General features: G+C 42.6%; 1 protein-coding gene across 2 annotated transcripts in view; it reads right to left on the reverse strand.

Moving 5' to 3' along the window:
* Window positions 1-10,404: 10,404 nt before the first annotated feature.
* Window positions 10,405-17,759, reverse strand: part of cyth4b (cytohesin 4b) — a 12,963-nt gene continuing 5,608 nt past the window's right edge. The window contains exons 6-13 of one of the 2 annotated variants that reach the window (XM_056586165.1): window positions 17,257-17,337; window positions 16,926-17,038; window positions 16,549-16,697; window positions 15,148-15,259; window positions 14,539-14,615; window positions 13,652-13,723; window positions 13,163-13,317; window positions 10,405-12,675 (exon numbers count right to left, since the gene is read on the reverse strand). In XM_056586165.1, the coding sequence (XP_056442140.1) occupies window positions 12,594-12,675; window positions 13,163-13,317; window positions 13,652-13,723; window positions 14,539-14,615; window positions 15,148-15,259; window positions 16,549-16,697; window positions 16,926-17,038; window positions 17,257-17,337 (841 nt within the window). In that variant the 3' untranslated portion in view covers window positions 10,405-12,593. The remainder of the gene's footprint in view (window positions 12,676-13,162; window positions 13,318-13,651; window positions 13,724-14,538; window positions 14,616-15,147; window positions 15,260-16,548; window positions 16,698-16,925; window positions 17,039-17,256; window positions 17,338-17,759) is intronic. The other variant, XM_056586164.1, reaches the window with a different exon arrangement.

The following is a 17,759-nucleotide window of genomic DNA, read 5'->3' on the forward strand; positions in this document are numbered from 1 at the left end:
TGTGCGTGCGTGCGTGCGTGCGTGCGTGCGTGCGTGCGTGCGTGCGTGCGTGCGTGCGTGCGTGCGTGCGTGCGTGCGTGCGTGCGTGCGTGCGTGCGTGCGTGCGTGCGTGCGTGCGTGCGTGCGTGCGTGCGTGCGTGCGTGCGTGTGTGTGTCTGACATCTATTTGGAAGAGAATTACTTTCTTTTTTATTTAGTTGGATTTCAAATTCTCATTGCATATTTTCACTAAAAGTTTTGAATAAAAGAATGTAACAATCTTTTAAATTTCCCAAGCAGTTGCTAATCTATTATTAATGGCATACCCTTTGAGTCCAACCTTTTAAAAAAATAAATGTTGAGAGCTTGAGAGAATAATGTCTGCACTTGACTAGATTTAACTGGGTATATTATAGATCCTGAAAAAAACTAAATGCATGAATGGACATGAGCTGACATTTCTCAAGACTGAAGCATAATCTAGAGGTTGGAGAAAACATGAATCAAATCTATATGTAATATAATATGTAGTATCATTATGCAGTGATTGGTAATTGCTTTTCTTTGGGAAATTCCTTTGCCTGAGTAAATCCCAGCAGCTGGTCGGGCCAGTGAAACCAAGCTGATAAATCCCATGCAATTTATTGAATCATTATGTCATTATTTGTGAAGTTCTACCCACAATGACGTATTATTTCAAATCCTACATTATGTTCCTGCTTATCTACTATGACGCCCACGTTTCCTGTCCAAGATTTATGAAATACATACAATTTAAAAATACTTTTTTTGGAAATGGGTCATTAAACCTTGGTTTGACATCGAGGATTTCTTTTTTTTTTACTGAACAACAGATTTGTCTTTGCACATCCTTTATGGAGGCCTGCTTTACTTCTTTGGGTTTCCATACGTTTTCGGAAGCCGTTTCTCAATAACAAGTACGCGAACTGCGGACTTCCGGACTTCAAGTAGCCTACACACTTCCGAGTACGGGAGTATGCTCGATGGCGTCACCACCTCAGCTCGTCTGAGGTGCTACGGCCTAATATAGGCATATACTACTGAACAATATAAACAAATTATATAAAACAAAACCCCAGCCTCTTTATTATATTACATATATATATATTCCACTGTCAGTGGCGGGAAACTGTGTATATAAAGTCAGTGGCGGGAAAAGATTGTAGGAGTTATTGTTTGAGAGAAGGCTATTGCCATTGATTTACGAACTATGAGAAATTACACAGATTAGAATAGAAACACACACAGGATAAATATTGTAGGAATTATTGTTGGAGAGTAGGCTATTGCCATTGTTCAAATTACAGGATGGATCTGACCGGGATTGCCGTTGCGATGGGTTTCCTCTATCAGAGAGCAGAAGAGGAGGCTGCCCAACTGAGGCGGATCGTCGAGCAGAGAGCTATATACGGCGGGAGACACTAAGGAGACGAGCCATCCTCAGTTGTCTGTCTCACGAGTTTTATTGATATGGCTTGTTTTAAACTTTTCAATTGATCAGTTAATATTGATACATACACTTGACTGTAATGGGTGAATTTGTCATTTTACCACAGGGTAGAAAGTTTAAATATAAAGCGGACAATACATATTAAATATATAATTGCAATTTATTGTACGTTAAAATACTAGCTGTGTTTTTCTCTGGAGGGGACCTGTAGCCAGCCTTCAGGCTCTCCAGGGAGAGCTTCTACCGGTTGCTTGCCTTGCTGCCCCAGGCAAAAAGCCCATTGATGGAGCCATGGGGTGGAGGTGCTGGTGGCGGTGTACTGGCTGGCCTGTGGAGCATCGTACAGGGTGACGGCAGACGCCTTTGGGATGCCCCTGTCCACAGTTTGCAGGACGGTCCATGGCGTGGTGGAGGAGATGATGGCCATCCTCCACAGGATGATTCATCTCCCCAAGGCAGAGGAGATGGAGGAGGTGGGGGCTGGCTTTGCTCGCCCGGCAGGTCACGAGGCCTTTGGATGTGCTGCTGGGGCCATTGATGGATGCCACATCAACGTTTTGCCACCTGCAGAGCAGAAGAAGAGCTATTTCAACAGGAAGCTCTTCACTTCCATCATCCTGCAGGGCATCTGTGATGGAAACGGTCAATTTATTGAGGTCTTCATCGGGAACCCGGGGTCAATGCATGATGCACTCGTGCTCCGGCGTTCTCCTTTTTATAGGCAGGCCCTGTACCCACCAGCTGGGTACTTCCTGCTGGGTGATGGAGGGTACCCATGCCTGCAGCGTCCCGTGGCCATTATGACGCCATACCACCCTGTAGCCAGGAAGGACCTTCTCTTCTGTCACACATGCATAGAAACAAATTGTTAGTTTGGTGACACTGATAAATCCATGTGAATTTTGATTACCAGGTCATGTTGAAGCCCGATGCAACCACGCCAGAGGGCGTAACATTGTGGAGTGGTCATTCGGGATCCTCAAAACCCGCTGGCGGGCCATCTTCCTGTGGTATCTAGAGATCCGGCCTGTTTGCCCCCAAGGTGGTTGGTGCCTGCTGCAGTGGCGCAAAAAGTGGGTATGCACTATATGCGGCGCATAGGGGCGCCGAACCAGAGGGGGCGCCAAAGCGATGGAAGTAAAATGATTTGAGTTGGCATTTTCGCGAGTTGGCGCCCCGCCGCTCCTTCGCCTCCCTCCCCCCCTCCTCCCCACACGGCGCTCCAGTGGCCGCCCCCTCGACTACGCCCTGGAGGTGAGCGCCAGAGTGTCTTCATTTGAACCGTATTGTCATCTGATGACACGAGAAGAAAGCCCTCGGGGTCACAACATAGAAAAAGAAAGATTGGGAAGGTCGTTTTTATGTCAGTGTATTAAGAGGAGGCTTGTAAATATACAGGTTAGCTAAATCTACTACTAGTAAAACAACAGGTTACTGTTGTCTTGCAACTGTGTACTGATCAGAATGGAGCCTACAATATAACGGATCATAACAAGAAAAATAAAGGAACTTGTTTGTGGTTATTTTGTTTTACTTCAATCTCCATGCAAGTCTTTGTTTTATGTCAATAGACCCAGTAAAAACGGAGTTATAAAGTTGATACTTTATAACTCCGTTAATAATCCAAAATTGAATAAATTAATAATCCCAAAAAAAAAAGAAAAGATTATTATTGTATCTGAATCGAGACTGAATCGTTCTACACAGTATTACGATGCATCGAAGAATCGATTATTTTTCCCACCCCTATTGGTTACTGTACTCCAACAGTTCTAACAGAGTCTATTGTTTTGCATGTAAGCTTTTTGGTGAAACTAGTGGTGGGGTATAATAACTGGCAGTGTCTTTCAAAGATACTGAAGCACCATGAAACAAGTGGTTACCACATAAATGCTTATCTGATGTGGAAAGAATTGGCACCCCGCTTATGCCTAGGTAAAACTATTGATAGCGAATTGCAGAGAGCCTGTTGACTCGAGTGATCGACTGCATACTCTTCCTTGCAGAAAGAAACCTGCCACTAAGGGGGACTGTGAAGATGTGAATGGTATCTTCACTGTGTTAACATGTTTTAAAAGATTCACGTGTTCCTGTCTGGCTGTTAGCCCTGTAATAGTCTGCAGCTGTGGCTCATAGATTAATTGAGCCACACCCTTTCTGGTGCTCCTTAAGAGGGCCAGAGTTCTAGACTGGAGGGCGGCTTGAGTTGTGCAAGTGACTTGACTGTTTTTAAGCAAAAATATGTTTTTACCAACAACATTGTGCGTCGAGGAAACTGTTTTTCACAGGGACAAAATGCACAGATAGGTAATCCTAGAAATGGAAATATTCTGGGTATCCTTGATCTCTTATAGCACGGTATGATGTTACACTGGCATGTAGAAAGGCATCTTAGAAAGGCTGCCTCTAAAAAAAACACTGGATATCTGTCCTGGTGCACTCAAAATGAATTTTTTGATTCAATATCAGAGTGTGTTTTAGGTCAAATTTGTGCCCAGATCAAAGAGGGGGGGGGGGGGGGGGGGGCGCCTGCTATGTGTCTGCATAGTTACCCCCCAGAAAGTAGGCAGTTGCGCCCCTGGCCTGCTGCATCCTGCACAACATTTGCATGGCAGCAGGGGATATCTTGGAGGAGGAGGAGGAGGAGGAGGAGGAGGAGGAGGAGGAGGAGGAGAAGGAGGAGGAGGATTGCCCAGGTGACCCGTGGAGGCAGATGACAGGGACCTGTCAGGGAATGTGTTGCGAACGAGGCTTACTGCCCAGGTTGCTCCTGCAGGACTGGATGTTTGCCTGGGAGAACATGATTACATCTACACACACACACACACACACACACACACACACACACACACACACACACACACACACACACACACACACACACACACACACACACACACACACACACACACTTCTATTTGAAATAGAAGTGTGTGAAAAAATAAAAAATAAATATGTTTTGTATATATTCCTAACTTTGTAAATAAATGTAAGAAGAATTTGTCATGACAAATGTTATATTCTCCTTTGTATTTTCAGTTTACCTGCTCAATCGGTTCAGTAATGTTAACCACAGTTTAGAGTTTACATTAAATCTAGCTTTGTAAATAAATTTACATATTTGTGATGACAAATGTTATATTCTCCTTTGTATGTACAGTTTACCTGCTCAATCGTTTCAGTAATGTTAATACAGTTTGGAGAGTTTACATTAAATCTAGCTTTGTAAATAAATGTACATATTTGTTTACCCTCTCAATCGGTTCAGCAATGTTAAAGGGGTAGTTCGGAATTTTGGACATAGGGCCTGATTCCGAAGTGAGCATTGGTATTCTATATCACTGGAGACAGTTTTCAACACATTTCATTCAGTCCTTCTAGTTGCAGAGTTCGCTCGTGCTAGGCTAAGTCAACTGGCAATGCTAGCCTGCTATTAAAAACAGTCTTACCCACTCCACAGTACACCCGAGGTAAATCAATTATAACGCCAGACTATAGATTTAAATGTCTGTGTTGATAGAATAATGTTAGAAATAAAACTAACCTTGCATCGCATGAATCATCGAGGGACTACTTTCTCAGCAGAAGCGGAATTCTACTATGCGCTAGTTAGGTTTGTAACCGAATCACGACAGAAGAACGTAAACAGAGAAGCGTGGGACAGAAGCGCAATTGAACGACTAGGCAACATGATGGTTCAGTGTGCTTTTAGAAATTGTAGAAATAAACGGTACAGATGGCCACCACAAAGTTTCCACCAATTTCCAGTGTGAGATCCAGAAAGGACTCAACTGTGGCTTGTTGCTGCTGGCTTTGACATCAAAACACCGGCTCGTACATGTACGCTTCGTTGGATACAACAAATTCCTCACAATCGTCTTCAAAAGCAGATGCATCGCAAACTCCTCCAAACGTGGCCATATCTTGTTAATTTAATACGCTTGTAGAATTCCTTCGTTCACTGTACTCTGCGTTTGTAGCAATGACAGCGGCAGGTAACCTAGGTATCAGTCCGCCGCTGCCGTAGCCTACGTACAGGAATATAAACACTGCTGCTGAGACCCCGCAATTCCCTCAAAATGCAATGCAATGCAAGGTTGGTTTATTTCTAACATTATTCTATAAACAGACATTTAGATTTATAGTCTGTCGTTATAATTGATTTACCTCGGGTGTACTGTGGAGTGGGTAAGACTGTTTTTAATAGCAGGCTAGCATTGCCCGTTGACTTGCGCTAGCCTAGCACGAGCGAACTCTGCAACTAGAAGGACTGAATGAAATGTGTTGAAAACTGTCTCCAGTGATATAGAATACCAATGCTCACTTCGGAATCAGGCCCTATGTCCAAAATTCCGAACTACCCCTTTAAGTAGAGGTTTGATGTATAAATAAGTTGGTTTTTTGGTTGCAATGTTCTTGATACTGAATGAGTCTCAACTTTCAGCAGATATCTTCTCAGTTTTTTTATGTTTAATAAAGCAGCGATTTTCTTCTTGAAACTCTTGCCTCCTGAAGTCATTGTGTAACTCTGGATTTGCCAGTATACAAGTGAAATGTAAAATATAAAAATGCACTGTTGCTATCAAGAATGAGCAGATGAATAAGAATGTGATTTAATCATATTTTGTCAATTAATTTCTCAAACAGAGCCAGGTACCGTTCTGCCCTTATTGACGCTGCCCTTTCCCTCTCCGCCCCTCTCGCCACTGCCTCTCTCTCTCTCTGCTCGTCTCTTTCTCCCTGCTGCCTCAAAAGGTCCAGCAGACTCTGGGTCTCATTCTGCTGGTGCGGGTGCCCCCGACCTCCTCAGCAGAAGAGGTAAAAGCCGATGAGCTTGCTATCCCACCTGTAGTGGCAGACATGTTTGCTGCAACAACCAGGGGCGGACTGATGGAGTGCTGCCCCTGGAGTGCATCCATGGCACCATACCACTGCCAGGTGGCAGCAGTAGCTGTACCGGCCTCTACCCCTCTGCCTGTGGGCGGGTCCCTAAGCTCCTGAAAACAGGATATTAATTACTGCACTGTCAAACTAATTATTCTCATGTAATACACTTAATTACACTTACTCTATTTACAGGGCCACTGAAATGATATTGTGTTTAAGTTAATTTCATATGAAGGAATCTCTGGAAAGCTCTATCAGTATATAATACAAAGCAGATAAACAGGCAACGTAATCTTACTTTGTACTTGCCCTTTAAATTTTTTCACTTCTTTTTGGTGGTCATAACGAGGCGTGGAGATAAAGTCCCTGGGTAAAGCACATTCACACTGCCACTTCAATAAAATATAACAAATTAATCATAATAAATGAAAACTACTGAAACCGGACTAAAAATCAGTCAATTCTCACTCCCATCCCGATGAGTTCCGGAGGCCAGTGAATAGCGCCTCATTTGCCGCCCGCCACTCGATTAGGGCCCTTGTTTTTTCATTTGTCCCTTGATAAAATATAACGTGTATATAAGCCTATATTAATTTAATGCATAATAAACAGCATTATATCAAGTTTAACAATTAAAAAAATGACAAATGTCCTGTCGAGTTACGGCTATCTGCCTGAGGTTTTTAGAATAGGTCCATGAACTGAGGACTGATTGCTGAAGCTGGCGGGGCAAGCTAGCTGTCCCGCTCCGAAAAAATGAAAACGTCTGAGAAAATGTCAAGTAGGATCTGACAGGGTGACGAATTCAATGATAGCCTAATAAAAACCTTAAAAATACAAAGGCCTACCGGTATTCGTGAAACAAAAGAAGTAATAGTAAGCTGTGGGTCTTCTCGATATTGTCTGCCATCGTACTACTGCGAAATGCATCCTGGGATATCTAACGGTTCCAAGTCCACACAAGACACCTCCGATGCATCCTCGATTCACAAGAACGCAAGTACACAAGTACAGAAAAGAACGCGAATTGAGAAACGGCTGTAGACTAGAAGGATGCATTCATAGCAATAACATTGGAGCCATCTAGTGGCGCGAATTGGTACTACACTAGACTGCAAAGATGTACATGATGTCCAAGGAACATAGTCCAGAGAAATATGTTTTATTGTGAAGCATTGAGACAGGTGTGGAGAATTTACGTGAATGAAACGTGTAGTGTCTATGGTGTAATAGTCTGTGTCAGTGGGGGGCCCCGGCCCTGTTGTTGAGGCCAGAAGCAGACGGGAAGCGGCGTTCGGTTTTGCTCCTGATGCACCGCAGCCTCCTGCCAGAGGGAAGGGGCCGGGCTTCAAATACTTTGGGTTGGGGCTGGAAAGAGGAGCCATCCACAAACTTCCCTGCTCGCCTCATGGTCCTGGGGGCATACAGATCCTGGAGAGTTGGCAGATTACAGCCAATCACCTTCTCCGTGGTGCGACTGACGTGCTGCAGCCTGCCTTTCTCCTTGGTAGTGGAAGCAGCGCACCAGATGGTGATGCTGGAGGTGATGTTGAACTCAATGACGGCAATGTGGAAGTGCACGATCTTTGTCTAGGGCAGGTTGAACTCGTTGTGTGGCCGCAGGACGTCCTGTTGTGGATTCTGTTGAGCTGATGTTCAGCTCCCACGTGAGGTCCAGGGAGATGATGGTGTCCAGGAAGTAGAGGGATTGCCCAGTGTCCACTGGGGAGTCACAAAGGGTAATGGGGGGCGAGTGGGGGCCGTGTTCTTCCTGATGTCCACAACCATCCCCACTGTGGTCACAGTGCTCCATGTTGTTCAGTCCAACAGGTCACCGGATGGTCAATCTCCCACATGTAGGACTCGTCATCTCCACCCGAGATGAGCCCCATCAGGCTGGGGACAGGCTGGTGACTGGAGGTGCCGCTGTAGGGATACAAGGAGAAGAGCAGAGGCTGTCCTCATACAGAGGTCCGATTCTAAGTTCTGACTTTTGGGGGGGCTCAACCCCAGGAATCCACAGGGGTATATGAAGTATATAAAAATTCCTGTTCAAGAATTTTTTTTTTCACATCCTTTATTTTCTTAGTTACTATGCTGTTGTATGTCTAAGCCTATAGGTGGCAGTGTCAGCTAAATAATGCAGTTCTTAACCACTAAAGTGATGAAAGGAAAAAATACTGTTTGGACGAAGGAATTATCAATGGATGTGAACTGTAATAACAAATTTGAGGTATATTCAATTTCCTTTGTGTAAGTTTCACTCAAAAATGACCATATTTTCCTGAATATGTTACACATTGGTACAACATGTACTAGATTATTAATATGAGAAACATACCCGCTATTTCGGGAGCACTCAATTATGTCGCCTCACTTTCATGGACCCATACAATCTTATAAATTGTATCAACATACATTTTTATAAAACTTGTGATGCAAAAAAATCCACAAGTACAACATGTACTAGCCGAATACTATGTGAAACAGACCACTATTTCGGGAGCACTAAACTATGTTGTCTCACTTTCAGGGACCCATACATTTTTATAAAACTTAAAAACAAAAGGGTGCTAATTTTCAGTTAAAAAAAACCCGCTCGCATTATTTCACCAGCTGAGGGCGTTTTCATTGCCAAAACAACGTGAGCTATTCAACAAGTAGGCTACAACATGTTCTAGACCAGTGGTTTTCAATTATTTTCTGTCATTCTCCCTCTAGGAGACAGACATTTCTTCACGCCCTCCCTGAATTGAAATAGCCTACTATTGAGAACCTGCTAATATTTATTTATTTCGATTAATAAAATGAGCGGAGATAACATCTGCAACAACTTAAAACAATTTCCAAGTTCAGTTTACTAACTCAATTTGTAACATTAAGACAAGACTGCTAAGTCTGTGTTAATTTCAAAACAGAGAAACAAGAGCAAATGATTCACTGGGGTTTGCATTTAATTAAAATTATTTTTAAACAGTAATCATTGGTCACTTGTCAGCATCATCAGCTTATTCCCTTTCAAAAAAAATAATATGTTCATCTTTCAAGCATGAATAAAGACACCAAGTCTCTCTGGCATGACTTTGTAAGATCTAAATTCTTGTAAAACTTCTGACCCTTGGTATTATGTTTATTTAAAATAAAATAAGTAACTTATTAAATTAATTAAATTAATAAATAAATAAATAAATAAGACACTAAGTCCCCTCTGTCGCTCACGCCCCCCCTGACACCTTTAATCAGCTGAGTCTCATAATATTAGAACATGTTGTACTGTTGAACATGTTGTGCAATGAATACGACCTTAGCTGATAAAATAATGCCTGCATTTTTTTTCAACTGACAATAATCCCCCTGGTCAACTTTTTCTGCTCCTTGCACCTTATCATGCTTATCATGCTACGCAGCATGACAAGGCTCTGCCGACTAAAAGCTGGAAGCAATTCAAGATGAGGCATAGATAGAATCACCTTGTGGTCAACTGTCATTTAATAGATATCTGACAGATTACGTCAAGGTTTTAAACTGATTATTATTATTAATACCAGGTCATGTTATAACACAGCTGGAAATCGTGGATTTTCTGATAAAGACTAGCTAGCCTCTTTGACAGACAAAACAGCAGAAACTATGTTGGGTGCGCTCGTGCTGCATTTTGGTTTTGTCAAACAGGAGACGCCCACCCACCAATCAGAGGTTAGAGATTCCTGCACTAGCCCATTTGCGCCTGTTCATTAGTGTACAGCATCCATTCTCTCATTGCTTTTGTAAAAAAAAATTGTAGAATATTAGATTTGAGGACGAAACGATAGGGTGGGCTAAGGCAAGTTTTGGGTGGGCTTGAGCCCACCCCAAAAAGGTCTAGCTTCACCACTGGTCCATAGTCATTAAGTCCTGTTGTCCTTGGGCTTTTGGGGAGGGGGATGATGCTGGAGGTTTTGCAGCAGGATGGTACCTATAGTCCCATATGTCTCCAGTGAGGTGTTAAAATGAACCTTAAGCTGTAGGTTTCATGTTATTTTGGTTGCTCCCCTTGTGATGTTGTTTTATCTAGGTATAACATGTGCTTTTCTGGTTAAACAACACAGGGGGATTTCTAGTAAAAGGTTGTTTGGGTATTGTTTTATCACGCAACATTTAACTCCTTTTTCCTAGCGATTATCATTTTGTTCAACCATAACCAACCCTGGCCCCCTGTAAGGCTCATTCACAGCCCTGAAGAGGGCGCCCCCAACACTTTGAGAACCAACCACTGCACTTCGGTTTTATCCTTATCGTTCTGCTCATACATCCATCATCTCTATAATTAGCCACCCATCACTCTAGTCTAGTGTGTGTTGGTTCATGAGCGAACCGGCCGAGTTAAAAGAGGACAACACCAGAACTGTTGAGGAAGAGCTTCTGATTAGCATCTCTTTTAAATTTCTCTCTGCATACTGATCGCACCAAGAGATGACAGCAAACCTTGTGTTGGTTTGGGTGGAGAACTTTCTGTCACAACACCGAAACAGGAAGTCAAAGTATCAGGAGGAAGAAGGGCCGTAGGCGCACCCATGCACAGACTAATTTTACTCTACTGATGTGACCACAGGCGTTAGTTCCACGTAGCACATTATACTTGTGCAAATATGACAAGAGCGTAGCCCTTGCATGCGGTGATGTGTTGCACGTCACTGTTTACCTTAGTGATCACATGCGCAGCAACACAGATGCATTTGTTTATGATATGATTCTATCTAATAACCTAAAAGTTATTGAAATGTTTTGTCAAAAATATATCAAAATAAATATGAAATTTATTACTAGCTTTGCAAATTTCCTAGTCAGGTTACAACATCAAAACTGTATAAAAACACAATACACAGCAAATTCAAGCTATTCAAATTCCTATTTTCCGTTAACTAATTTGTTTGCAGGTTTCCCGAGATCCCCATCCCCATTCATTTTATACACCATTAAAAACATTTATACATTTGTTTTAACATTTACATACACGTCCATATATACAGTACAATGTACATCAAATAGGTGGACACATAACAACCCCATGCATGTTTTTGTGTCTGTTTTTGGTGGGAGTTTTCGTGAAGAGGAAGTATGAGATGGCTGTGATAAGGTAATGGTTTCAGTGTGTAGGCATATGTCTGCTGTATACCCAGAGTACAATTTATTTAAAACTAAAAGAGGATCTAGATAATGTTAGTATGTTTGAAAGCTTTGAAAGCTAACAATAGTTTACAAGCGGTTTATAAGCTTACATTGCTTAATTTGCTATGATTGGTTATAAACAAGTTTATAAGCTAGTGTGCAAAACAAAATTAGTATAATTATAATGCAACCTTATTCAATTAAGTAAGCTGTAAGTCTACTAATTAAAGGGGTGGTATTATGCCAACAAGCTTGAGTGTGATAAGCCAATACAAGCCATTTAAAAATCGTCCCTTTCGGATGTTTTAGCGACATGACAATAACGTTTTTTAATGGCTAATCACACTTACACCTGGTGGCATAATATCACCACTTTAAAGAGTTCAGTCAATCATCTGATCATGTATTCATGCAAAAACCTGAATCACATGGTCTTACTACTAGTAGCTCTGTTGTCATAACAATAATACATTTCACTTCACACCTTCACTGTAATGATCCAGAGAAGGTAAATTAATTCCAACCTCCAAAGTTACTGTACTCGAGAAACGCATAGAATCTCCAGCAACAATTGTGAGCGACTGATTAAATGCATTTATCACAAGGGTAGAAGAACAAGAAGAAGGGGACATAAACAGAACTGATTTGAAACCGTCTGTCTGTCTGTTCTGGGTCCTTGACGGATTGTTTCCAGAAGCAATCTGAGAGACTGTGTGTCTATTTCTAGTTTAGTCACACACCACCCCAGAGGAGGCCAGATGCTTGTCTAGTCAAGTAAGCCATTACAGAGTAAGTGCAAATTGAAACACAGGTTTCTCCCCTCGACAGAATAGACTATAATGGTTGTCTTTGTCCTAAATCTGTCTGCGCATCACATCCTAATTCCACGATGAAATCACCTGGGGAAGATAGAATCGAACGTTGTCGACGGTGACGCTAAGTCTGTCCACGCTCAAATATGGGGAACCAAGAGATAGCATCCGTCCATTGACCTGGTCCGTCCACCTCCTGGGCCCTGTCTAGTGTCTACACTCTGAGTACGTGTTAGTCCTCCTCCTTGAGGGCTACGCTGTGTCACCTGTCCTCCACACAGGGGCGCTGGTTTCACTCAGTCTTGGTTGCCTTGGTTGATGATCTTCTTTTTGCGCAGGGAGACCAGGTCGTAGAAGGGATCCCTGGTGATGCTCGCTCTGTTCAGGGGGAGGTCAGCAGCAACAGATAACACTTCATCATCACGGACTTCATCGTCATCCTGACATGACATGTAGGAGTGAGTGGGTGTGTGTCTGTGCGCGTGTGTGAGCATGTGTGTTTGTGTTCCCATGGAGTTGTGTGTCTGACTGGATGGCCTCAATCCAGGAGTGCCTCTCCTCTGTATCAGTGTGTGTCTGTGTGCGTGTGTATGGGTGTTTGTGTGTATGTGTGTGTGTGTGTATGTGTGTGTTCATGGAGGCGTGACTCTGACCTGATGGCCCCTATCGAGGAGTACCTCTCCTCTATATCAGTGTGAGTGTGGCTGTGTGAGTGTGTGTTTGAGTGTGTGTCTCTGACCTGAGGGCCTTTATCCAGGGTGTGTGTGTGTGTGTGTGTGTGTGTGTGTGTGTGTGTGTGTGTGTGTGTGTGTGTGTGTGTGTGTGTGTGTGTGTGTGTGTGTGCGTGTGTGCGTGCGTCTCTGACCTGATGGCCTCTATCCAGGAGTCCCTCTCGTCTGCGCTGGCAGCACAGATTGTGTAGGACTGGTGCTTCCCCTCAACCACCCGGCCGTCCGTCTCCGTCTTGCAGGCCTTGATCCTCTGGCCCCGGCTGTTGGGGTTGGTCATCTCCAGGCAGTACTGAGGGTGGAGGGAACGACCAGGGTCACTCGTCTAGCATAACTTGACAGATTGATTTTTGGCTCATCCATCATTAAACCAAAGAAACCGCAGATTAATTCTTTCTTTATCAATAAAACGAGTTTAATCAACATAACCTGTTCGTCTGATTGGATTTCTTCATTTCAAATTCCGCTCCAATCCGTTTGTTTATTCATACATATTTGATTCATCATTCATGTCCAGTTCATCTCATTCACAAAGGGCTTTTCTATGTATGTATGTATGTATGTACATTCATGCACACATATCAGTCTAAATGTATCTCTACTTATGTCTGCTCGGTGTTGCTTACAGGCTTGCGAGGATAGTGAACTTCTTTGACACACAGGTTCTCCAATGGAATGATGCCTCTGGGCTCTTTATCCTGGAGATATAGAGACAGACAGACAGAGACAGACAGACAGACAGACAGACAGACAGACAGACAGACAGACAGACAGACAGACAGACAGACAGACAGACAGACAGACAGACAGAGACACACGGAGAGATAGAGAGACAGACAGACAGAAAACAATTAGTCAGATGATGGATGGACATCCTAACTCAGAGTGGGGGTGTTTGGTGAGAGAGCAGAGAGACAGCTTTGCACATATCCATCCATTTATATTGATATTCATCCATTCCTCCGGCCCACTGAACAGGTGTGTCCGCCGCGCTCTGTCCATCCCTCACTCCGATCATAAAATGACCCGCTGATCCTGAAAGCTCCATCAGAACACCGTACTAATTCATGCCTTGTACATCCACACGTTCACATCGAGCGGCCATTATATAAGGATGAACGGTTTGGTGTACGCAACATTAGCCTTTCCGATCATTGTGGGAGCCCCTTTTCTCATTGACTCACTGACTGATTGAATGACTATCCATCACTGAAAGCGCAGTTATTTCCAAGCATTTACACACATCTGCTTTGCACTTCTCCATTTTATGAGTTCAGAGAAACGGTACAAACAATCTAGACGCTGAACAAACCATAGTAGAGGTTTGATTTGACGGTGGCTGAAGGCTTCATGTTTTGAAAATAAAGATGAACGACGACTGGACCCAAAAGCATTGTGAGCGTGAATATCCCCTCACAAGAAGAACTACAATCGTATTGGCTCTATGCTCCTCAGCCCAGGAGATAGAGCATCAATATGGGTGATTGTAGTTGAAGAGGCGTGGGAGTCTTACAGCGGTGTACTCAAAGTAGTACAGGCAGTTGTCAGTCAGGATGAACCAGCGTCTCTTCCACGTCTTAACGCGGCCTCCTGCAAATACAGAGAAACGCATGCTCACTGATATATATGCTGATTACAAACATGCATGTTTAATGTACACACACGTACATACATATATATGTATACACACACATATACATACATACGTACATACATACACACACATATACAAACACACACACACACACACACACACACACACACACACACACACACACACACACACACTCACACGCACACACACACACACACACACACACACACACACATATATATATATATACACACACACACACACACACATACATATATATATATACATATACATTGTAATTACAAGCAGATATATGCATGCAAACTAGAAACACATGTACATACGCGTTAATTATAAACAAATAACTTCTAATGAGAAACTGATATATGCTAACCGGAAACCAATACATGCTAATTAATGCGAATTTATGACAAATACAATGCAGTTAGGAATAATCATTCAATGGTTAGTCAGAAATATGACTGTGACACATCTCATAACGTGTATCATCACTTCGGCCGGAGTTACCGAGCTTGAGAAGCCAGCCCTCGCGGTCAGGGTTGAAGAAGGTGTGAGTGAGGTCATTGCCATCGTCTTCTGGGATCTTGAAGGGCTCGTTGCGTATGCTGTCATACAGTTTCTGAGAAGAGGGGGCGGCAGGGGAGTCGAATAGAGAGCTTTAAGTTAAATAATTCGTAGTATTCTCTATTCATCTCCTGACAAGCTGGGCGATTCACAGTGTGACGTGATACAGTCACGGTCACGTCACATTAAAAGACGACATGAAATAATTATTACAATATGTTATTTAAAACAAGCAAAGTTATATTTATTGGATATTCTACAATGAAAGAGGAATTGCAGTATAGGCCTCCACCTTCTGTTTCCTCATTTGTTGTTGTTTTTTGCATTGCTAATGTTACTCCAGACAAGGTTTCGATGCAGTGATTGACTAGTCAGACAGATGATGTGATGGGTTGCCAGAATGTTGCCTATCATGTCAGTCTCTCACTGCAACAGACAAAGCGTGGCTAGGTTCATTTGTAAAAACTGCAAGTAAATTAGGGGTGGGAATCTCTTGGCACCTCAAGATTCAATTTGATTCAGAGGTCAACGATTTGATTCTAAAATGATTATTGATGCATCTCGAAGCAAAAAAAAAAAGTATGTACATTTCCATGCGGGATTTTCAAAAAATATATCTGAATTTGCTACTCAGAGTTTGCTAATCACTTCCTACTTTTGTGATGATCATTAAAGAAATCAACAGATTAATTACCTTATCTAATATTTTATTAGAGAAAAAGCTTTTGTCACAAAAATGACTTTCTATTAACAATGCAATGATCGTTGTAGCTTGCATTACAACACACTATTCTTTCTAATCTTTCTTTTCTATGTCATTAAAGAAAGAGTTGCTCTAAGTCAATTATAAGGATAAGAAGTCAATTATAACTCACAGCCAGACACACATTCTTGTGTCTGGCTGTGAGTTTGCGTGCATGCTATGTGTAGGCTTAACCGCAATCGCGTCCAGACAAATCAGATTGGCCAATACATAATATATTCTTCTTTTTAAAATTCAGATTATCAACTTATCTGAATCGAGATGGCATCATTCTACACAGAATCGCGATGTATCAAAGAATCGATTATTTTACAGAAAATGCTAGGATTTTGGGGCAGTGCAACATGTTACAATATAACAAAAAAAAAGCTAATAAAAAAAGCTATAAGATAATAATAATATGTTATTCATCAAATAACAATAAGGACGAAATTAAACGATTAGAATAATAAACAGGGCAAACTGCTGGTATTCATTGGGCCTGAATGAAGACTTCTGCATTCAGTTCCCCCACCCAGCTAGTGTTTAGAACCAAGATGGACCCAAGATGGCCGCTTGGTGAGGAAGGCCCGAGGGGTTACCGTGAGCAGTGGGACAGGCAGGTCCCCTCCGTTGTTGATCCCCCGGTTCATGGAGATGAAGCGCTCTAGCGTGGTCTTGTCCTTGACGTTGGGATTGTGGAGGCTGGTGTTCAGCATGATGATGGCGAAGGACAGGATGTAGCACGTGTCTGATGGCGACAAGGCGTTTTGTGTATGAACGCACACATATTATGCATGTGTACATACAAACACAGGCAGAGGATGCATTACTCTGTCATATACTCCACTTCTTTGAGAAAATAAACAAGAAGGCCAACATGCTTGAGGTCGATAAGACACGCATATAAAAATAAACACATACACACACATACAAATCTACACACAAAGACACAGAGGAAGAGGCATGCGTAGGCTACCAGTAGACTGGAAGACAGGAGCGTTGCAGTTGCAGTAGCGCGTGGCGAAGGCCTCCATCATGCGGTCGATCTTCTGGGCCTCACCGGGCAGGCGGAAACTCCACAGGAACTGTCTGCCACACACACACGCAAACACACGTCATGTAGAACTATTTCAAATAGAAGTGTGTGTGTGTGTGTGTGTGTGTGTGTGTGTGTGTGTGTGTGTGTGTGTGTGTGTGTGTGTGTGTGTGTGTGTGTGTGTGTGTGTGTGTGTGTGTGTGTGTGTGTGTGGGTGTGTGGGTGTGTGTGTGGGCACCATGAGGTTAAAGGTCATGTGGGTGGAGGTCACCTGAGCGCTTGCACCAGGTTGAGGTTGGAGAACTGGTGGAGCTCCACGAAGGCCTTCAGGGTCTGCAGGTGGAGCTCCTCCCTGGGGATGGAGGGATGGGCGGAGGGTTGGTTGAATAATTAAATGACAAGAGTAATCATAATAATTTAATAATGTATGGCATTTAGACACATTTGGTGGATAGAGAGCCTCAAAGGTTTTATTGGTAGATACATTCATATGTTTTCTCCTGTTGGCATAGTATATGTACACATATATATATATATATATATATATATATATATCTATATATATATGTATCGTTTTTTTTCTGTATTTATTTGTTGTATTAATAACGTTGAATCTCTTCTATTTGTTCTACTACTGTACTGTACTTTCTGCTCTTACAGCCAAATTGACGGTCTGGGGTGAACAAAGGGCGATCTTATCTCATCTTAATTTTATCATGGACCATAACAACCATAATCCCCATCATCATCATCAGTGTCACCACCATGATGAGG

Source organism: Gadus chalcogrammus, chromosome 3 (genome assembly GCF_026213295.1).
Source record: "Gadus chalcogrammus isolate NIFS_2021 chromosome 3, NIFS_Gcha_1.0, whole genome shotgun sequence".
Lineage (NCBI taxonomy): Eukaryota > Metazoa > Chordata > Actinopteri > Gadiformes > Gadidae > Gadus > Gadus chalcogrammus.